The sequence below is a fragment of the Oncorhynchus nerka genome, linkage group LG1 (genome assembly GCF_034236695.1).
Source record: "Oncorhynchus nerka isolate Pitt River linkage group LG1, Oner_Uvic_2.0, whole genome shotgun sequence".
Taxonomy (NCBI): domain Eukaryota; kingdom Metazoa; phylum Chordata; class Actinopteri; order Salmoniformes; family Salmonidae; genus Oncorhynchus; species Oncorhynchus nerka.
In genome coordinates this window covers 27,164,041-27,171,555 of record NC_088396.1, presented here as the reverse complement: position 1 = coordinate 27,171,555, position 7,515 = coordinate 27,164,041, and the positions used below count along the sequence as shown (strand labels likewise).

The window sequence follows — 7,515 nt, the reverse complement described above, 5'->3', positions numbered from 1 at the left end:
ACACACACACACACACACACACACACACACACACACACACACACACACACACACACACACACACACACACACACACACACACACACACACACACACACACACACACACACACACACACACACACACACACACACACACACACACACACACACACACACACACACACAGACAGGATGTCCCCTCGCTCAGAAATATGATGAACAGAGCGCTCACAGACACACAGACACAGACTGGAGCAGGTGCAATCACTCCTTGAGAATGTCAGTGGTGATGCTGATATCTCTCATCCTCCTCGCTCTGGGGTTTGCAGGTGAGTTAAGAATTAGAATCAGACTATATTTTCATTTGGATCTATATTGTTGTGTTCATGGTGAAGTTTAAGTCACTCTGTCCCCCTTTACGGCCTGGATTTAAGGCTATTAGCCTGGCTTGGTTAGGGTGATGCCTTGGGTAAAACTACAAATCAAAGAAATCATTCATTTGCCTTCTAAATCTTTTCAAAAAGTGTAAAAAGAAAACAAGACATGGATATGGTCTTATTTTTAATCAGTGAACCATTATCCACTGGACAGAAAACCAGAACCTAAGTGTGTAATAATTGATTTGGCTGTTTAGCCTACTTCTCAGGACCACATCAAATGAAAAAGATAATATGAAATAATAACCATTTCACTTAGTTGATGTCATTGTGATATTTCCATTAAAACTACAGTTTTTGTTGTTGATCCCTGCTTCTATGCTTGACCTAGATAGACAATAGAAATGATGGTGCTTCGTAAGATGATTCTTACCGACACCCCTCTCAATCCTCTGAACTTAAATTTGCCATATCATATATTCTGGGTTGTACTAACTAACCTCTTCTTTAGTATGTAGACTTACAGTATTTTCTGTGTATAAGTTGAAATGATTTTCTCATTAGTAATTCAAATGCAGCTTCCCCTTTTTCTGCTCACTCATTTTCTGACACTACTCTTAGAAAGAAAATGGTTCCAAAAGGGTTCTTTGCGGAGGGGATAGGGTTCTTTGCAGAGGGATAGGGTTCTACCAAGAACCATTTTGATCAGAAGAATCCTTTTTGAAAGTCAAGTAAAATAAAATAAAATAAAGCTTTATTTATATAGCACATTTCAGACATGGAATGCAACACAATGTGCTTTACAGGAAGAATAAAAAATATGACAATAAACAATGACAATAAAAACAGAAATATTTACTACACAACAAATAAAAAAAACAAATAATAACAATAAACACTACATTTCTCAAAAGCACCCTAAGGAAAGGCAAATCTAAAAAATATGTGTTTTAAGATTTCGGCCCTCCTCAGATTCTCTGGCAGTCTAATCCAGAGGCTGGTGGCATAGTAACTAAAGGCTGCCTCTCCATGCCTCTTGGTCGTAGGCTTCGGGATAGTTAAAAGGCCAGTACCAGAGGACCTGAGGGACCTACTGGGTACATAAGTTTAGAGCATGTCTGACATGTTTTGGGGTGCACAATTGTGGATTGTTTAAAAACCAATAGAATACTCTTAAAATGAATTCTAAAACTCACAGGCAGCCATTGCAGAGACCATAAAACCAATGTAATATGTGCTCTCTGTCTGTTCTTGGTCAGTACCCATGCTACAGCATTCTGTATGTTTTGCAGTTGACCAATGGCTTTATTGGGTAGACCAGACAGGAGAGCATTACAGTAGTCAAGCCTGCTTGTAATAAAAGCATGGATGAGTCTCTCTGTATCAGCCTGAGAGGGAAATGGCCACACCTTGGCAATGTTCCTCAGGTGGAAAAAAGCTATTTTGGCCACAAGGGTTCTTTGTAAGGCAAAGGATTCTACATATAACCATATTATAATATTTCCCAGCATGCTCTACTGCAGGGAGACTTTCAGAATTGTTTGTTTTACTGTAATATCTGTGTTTTTGTATAGATTGTTTGATTCATTTTATGCAACACAAAGATAAATAATGTATATAAACAAATCAAATCTGTTAGTAATTAGATTTATTGCACCCGGTACTGAGATGGTTTGATTGATAGAGTCTCAATTTAAACTTCCCTACCCTGGCAGTCATTCTGAATGCAGGTTGTGGGTGATTAATAATTCCACTTGTTGGATATCCTAACTCTGGCTGGATCCCAATAGGAATTACACATCACTTTGCAAGCCAGCATAGTGTGATTTGCAGTCCTGATGTGGCCTGTAAACCAGGAGATTCCTAACACCCCTGTATTAGGGTATAGTTAGGCCCTCATAGAAAGGCCTTATATATGTAATGTAATTTTAAAGGGTAATAAGGCCGGTGGAACTGTTCATAGAGGGTTCTAGGATGAACTCTCCAAAGATAAAAGGGTTCTCGGGAGAACCCTTCATAGACGGTTCTAGAAAGAACCTTTAGATGATAAAATGGTTCTAGGTAGAACCATAAACAGAAGGTTCTTTGAAGAATCCTACATAGATGGTTCTAGATAGATACCCTCTGCAACAAACCAAAGAACCCTGTATGGTTCTACTAAGCATCTTTTTTTTCTGACAGTGTAAAAGTCATCACCAGCTGTATCTGATGTTAAAATGTACATTTTACTGTATGTTTAGGTGCCGAGGAGTGTACTATGTATGCTGCTGTTGGGAGGAACAAGGTGATTGACCATGGCCTGGAGTTGCTTGGACAGTCATTTCACTTACGGTGGTCCCATGACGATAAGATAGTTTACGACACCAGGAAGAAAAATAAGCCAAAACCCCAGACCACACCGAATGGTTCTCTGTTACTAACTAACCTACAGCTGAATAATACAGGGCCTTACCAGGTCACCATCTACGACAACGCGGGAAAACTTGTGTTAGAAAAAACAACTCACCTGTGTGTGCTCTGTAAGTAGGCTACACAAACAGAAAGCATACATATGCACGTACGCACGTAGCCAGTGTTAGGGAAAATATGTCCTCGTTACAGTGTGTGTTTTGTGTTCTCAGTGCCTGTGTCTAAGCCACGTCTGACACACACCTGTACGGATGCATCTGTCAGTCTGAGGTGCGATGTGGGGAACTCTGTGGATGTTAACGTGGTGTGGAGCCGTAACAGACAAACACTGACAGGATCCACTGACAAAACTCTGACAATAACCAAGGCAATGCTGAAATCTGTAGACCTCTACGTGTGTACAGTGAGTAACAAAGCCAGTGAAGAGAAGAGTGACGATGTTAACCCTGAATGTGCAGGTGTGTAGGAGAGACTAAATTAAATAAACATTTCTGACGATGATGATGATGATGATGATGCTGATGATGATGATTCTTCTGCAGAGGATTCTTCCTCTACAGTGCTCTTGTTTGGGATGAAGCTATGGCTGATGGTGGCGATTCTGGCTGGTGGAGGTGGTCTGCTCCTCATCCTCTTCGTCATCACCTTGGTGTGTGTCTGCCAGAGCCGCAGGCGGCGCGTGAGTCGCATAAAAGGTACTGAACACACATGAATAAAAACACAGCAGTTATCTACATGATGATAAAACAGTACTATGATAAAGAAGTACTATGATAAAACAGAAGGCTATTCACATTACATGTAGTTACCAACATCTAACTCCCTTACCCATGAATCCTAATCCCTGATGTTCCCCATGTAGAAGAGGAGGAGATGAGACTTGCGCCCCTCACCCAGCCCACGCGTCAAGCATCCCTCCACCACCACCATCACCCACACAAGTCCCAGAGCCGAACCCGGCCGAAAAACAGAACTCAGTCACAGGCCACCCAAAACTCCAGACCAGTGCCTCGACCCAGGTCTCCACAGCCTAAACCAGATGATGCACCGCCCATACCAATTCCCAGGCGGACAGGACCCTGGAACCACAGGAGTTAGGTGTGTGTGTGTGTGTGTGTGGAGGGGGGGGGGGGGTCACACAATGGTTCAAACTTTGATTGCAGCAGTTAAAGAGCAGTGCTTCACCACTTATGTGCATGTGTCAGATCTCTCGCCTCTTCCTCTTCCTCTTCTTTTTCTTCCTCCAACCTGACCTTATTAGAATTGCATTAGAACTAGCTATCATGGCATGTTTTAAAACATCTATAGCATCATAATCAGTGAGCTGTACTTTAGGTGTTTGTTTTTAAAGATTAATGGTACTTGATACTTCAGAAATTAAACTCAGTGTTAAGTCATCTTGTGTTTGCTGTCTGTAATATAATACTAGATTTGTAAGTCTGTAAGATTTTGACTATTGTGTGTGTGGTTTGTGTTACTGGGGTCTTTCTGTTCTAACTCAATGTTCAGTAAACTGGGGCCACAGTTCAGCCTCAGACACATACCACATCCTGTCCCTTCACTGCACTCAACAGACTGATTCCCCTGAATGTATATAGAGATCTTTACCACAGCTGCAAGACAAATAAACAGCATGCTCTGCAGTTACACTACTGCCACTCATCTTTGGACAAGAGTGGGAGTGAGCAGTGCAGAGACAGAAATGAGTATGTGTGTGCATGTGTCTGAGAGAGCGTGTGAGAGAGACACTTTCACATTTTAGTCAGTAAGCAGACACTCTTATCCAGAGCGACTTACAAGTACAGTTAGGGACAGATCGAAATTTATTGGGGGGACCGTCGATGCCACGCAGGGCTATTGGCCAGAAGGTTGAGGGTTCACGCTCTCTGCCTGTCTCATTACACTACGATCAGAGCCGGCTGCAGACAATGATCAGTTAGGGGGAAATCAGATTTTCAACATTTTGATATATAAATATATAAAATATATGCAACAAATTTTCCACCAACAGGTTCCTGTGTTAATGCATCACACAACCAATAAACAAAACATACCGACTTTGGGCACTTCAATATCATGGTTTGCGTTTTCAACACCAACCAGTATAGAATGTCATTAAACTTTTTTTGTGTTTTGTAACAGATGTCTCTTTCAATTCATCAAATTGCTTCTGCACAGTTTGGTTTGATTAGTCATGATCGAACCCTCGATCCTGACTAGTCTTCCAGTCCCTGCCGCTGAAATACATCTCCACAGCATGATACTGCCACCACCATGCTTCACTGTAGAGATGGTGCCAGCTTTCCTCCAGACGTGGCGCTTGGCATTCAGGCCAAAGAGTTCAATCTTGGTTTCATCAGAACAGAGAATCTTGTTTCTCATGGTCTGAGAGTCCTTTAGGTGCCTTTTGGCAAACTCCAAGCGGGCTGTCATGTGCCTTTTACTGAGGAGTCGCTTCCGTCTGGCCACTCTACCCTAACGGCCTGATTGGTGGAGTGCTGCAGAGATGGTTGTTTTTCTGGAAGGTTCTCCCATCTCCACAGAGGAATCTGAATCTGCAAGAGTGACCATCGGGTTCTTGGTCACCTCCCTGACCAAGGCCCTTCTCCCCCGATTGTTCAGTGTGGCCGGGTCCCTCTGACGGAGCTACAAAAAATTATTTAATCCATTTTAGAATAAGATTGTAACGTAACAAAATGTGTACCTGTTTCCTCCAGCATCTTCACAAGGTCCTTTACTGTTGATCTGGGATTGATTTGCACTTTTTGCAACAAAGTACGTTCATCATTAGGAGACAGAACGTGTCTCCTTCCTGAGCGATATGATGGCTGCGTGGTCCCATGGTGTTTATACTTGCGTACTATTGTTTGTACAGATGAACGTGGTACCTTCAGGCATTTGGAAATTGCTCCCAAGGATGAACCAGACCTGTGGAGGACTACAATTTTTTCCACAGGTCTTGGCTGATTTCTTTTGATTTTCCCATGATGTCAAGCAAAGAGGCACTGAGTTTGAAGGTAGGCCTTGAAATACATCCACAGGTAAACCTCCAATTGAATCAAATTATGTCAATTAGCCCATCAGAAGCTTCTAAATAATTATCTGGAATTTTCCAAGCTGTTTAAAGGCACAGTCAACTTAGTGTATGTCAACTTCTGACCCAATGGAATTGTGATACAGTGAATTATAAGTGAAATAATCTGTCTGTAAAAAATTGTTGGAAAAATGACTTGTGTCATTTTAGTAGATGTCCTAACCGACTTGCCAAAACTATAGTTTGATAACAAGAAATTTGTGGAGTGGTTGAAAAACGAGTTTTAATGACTCCAACCTAAGTGTATGTAAACTTCCGAATGTATCTATATCCACAGTAAAACAAGTCCTATATTGACATAACCTGAAAGGCCGCTCAGGTGCTCCAAAACTGCCATAAAAAAGTCAGACTACGGTTTGCAACTGCCCCACGGGACAAAGATCGTACTTTTTGGAGAAATGTCCTCTGGTCTGATGCAACAAAAACATAACTATTTGGCCATAAAATCATTGTTATGTTTGGAGGGAAAATGGGGAGGCTTGCAAGCCGAAGAACACCATCCCAACCGTAAAGCACTGGGGTGGCAGCATCATGTTGTGGGGGTGCTTTGCTGCAGGAAAGACATTCATTCTCACACACATAGTCCCAGCTCTCTGTCACACCGACACGGTTGCAGGTGCTATCCTGTGTATGTGTGTGTAGGACTTGTGGAGTGTGACGCTTCCGTGGTGAGAGACACCAAGCGGTAACACACATTCCTCTGTCATTGTGGTTGTGACTGGGTCCCAGCACATCACCATGGAGATGACCTTGTTCTTGTCGTCACGGCCACCAGTGATTAATAGTTGTTACAGGCTGCGATGGCGCAGCTCGCCCTCTCGCCCAGCCGGGTCACCATAGACCAGCTGTCTGACTGGGGAGAGTAGCAGTACAGAGCATGCATGGCACCGCCTGGGGAGAGGGGAGGATTGTTACAACAGATACACACACACTGACACACAAATGGACACACACACAAACACACTCAATATGATTGCACAGGTGAACTGAGAGTAGAACAGGTTTAATCCACTGACCAACTACATAGATGCGTTCCCTGAAGGTGACAGCATTAGTACATTTAGCCTCGATGGGCATGGGCGACCGCAGGCCCCAGCTCTCAGTCCCTAGCTCCCAGCACTGCAGCCTATCAGTGGCCAAATTCCCGTTGGGCCCTCCCCCGATCGCAAAGATCCACTTATTGAAGCTTGCTGCAGCGAATGAGCTGACGCCCAACAGGAGGGGCGGGGTCTGGAACATGTATCAGAGCAGTTTATGTGTGTGTCTTATGAAACTCTATTTGTCAGATATCTTGTGTAACAACATGTCTCATCAGACAGTCGCTCCAATGCAGAATGACTGGAGTGATCACACCATATAATACATACAGACAGACTGACTGACTGACCGGTGTCCAGCGGTTGTGAAATGTGTCGTAGGCTTCCACGCTGGTGAGTCTCTGAGTCCCATCGAACCCCCCCAGGGCATACACCTTCCCCCCATGAACCACCATCTTGTGTCTCCAGCGCCCAGTCACCAGGGGCTCAATGGGGATCCACCTGTCCAGGGCACCGTTGTACTTCCACGCCTCTTGCTGTGTCTCTTTTCCTCCTGCAGCAACAAGATGATAGTGAGAGTGAAAAAGAAACAGCAGTTGATCTATAAGAACAACCAT

At 43.4% G+C, this 7,515-nt stretch overlaps 2 protein-coding genes across 2 annotated transcripts; one reads left to right on the top strand and one right to left on the bottom strand.

The window, feature by feature from the left end:
- The first annotated feature begins 203 nt into the window (after positions 1–203).
- LOC115131052 (T-cell surface antigen CD2-like) lies at positions 204–4,164 on the top strand. The gene is made up of 5 exons (XM_029662669.2): positions 204–310; positions 2,599–2,877; positions 2,980–3,225; positions 3,310–3,462; positions 3,630–4,164. Exons 1-5 carry the CDS (start codon positions 259–261, stop codon positions 3,863–3,865), a joined length of 966 nt encoding a protein of 321 aa, XP_029518529.1. The 5' UTR covers positions 204–258; the 3' UTR covers positions 3,866–4,164.
- A 2,262-nt stretch (positions 4,165–6,426) lies between these two features.
- LOC115128458 (kelch-like protein 6) lies at positions 6,427–7,515 on the bottom strand. The gene is made up of 3 exons (XM_029658320.2): positions 7,249–7,515; positions 6,878–7,091; positions 6,427–6,752 (listed from the first exon to the last, which is right to left on the bottom strand). Exons 1-3 carry the CDS (start codon positions 7,513–7,515, stop codon positions 6,640–6,642), a joined length of 594 nt encoding a protein of 197 aa, XP_029514180.2. The 3' UTR covers positions 6,427–6,639.

What these genes read in the sequence shown, in the direction of transcription:
- LOC115131052 (XM_029662669.2), top strand. Translation starts at nt 259, where the DNA reads ATGTCAGTGGTGATGCTGATATCTCTCATCCTCCTCGCTCTGGGGTTT. An exon ending in CCTCGCTCTGGGGTTTGCAG is followed by an intron (nt 311 to 2,598) that starts GTGAGTTAAGAA and finishes CTGTATGTTTAG; the next exon opens with GTGCCGAGGAGTGTACTATG. An exon ending in GCGCGTGAGTCGCATAAAAG is followed by an intron (nt 3,463 to 3,629) that starts GTACTGAACACA and finishes TTCCCCATGTAG; the next exon opens with AAGAGGAGGAGATGAGACTT.
- LOC115128458 (XM_029658320.2), bottom strand. Translation starts at nt 7,515, where the DNA reads ATGGTTGTTCTTATAGATCAACTGCTGTTTCTTTTTCACTCTCACTAT. An exon ending in TTCACAACCGCTGGACACCG is followed by an intron (nt 7,092 to 7,248) that starts GTCAGTCAGTCA and finishes TACATGTTCCAG; the next exon opens with ACCCCGCCCCTCCTGTTGGG. An exon ending in GGAACGCATCTATGTAGTTG is followed by an intron (nt 6,753 to 6,877) that starts GTCAGTGGATTA and finishes CCCTCTCCCCAG; the next exon opens with GCGGTGCCATGCATGCTCTG.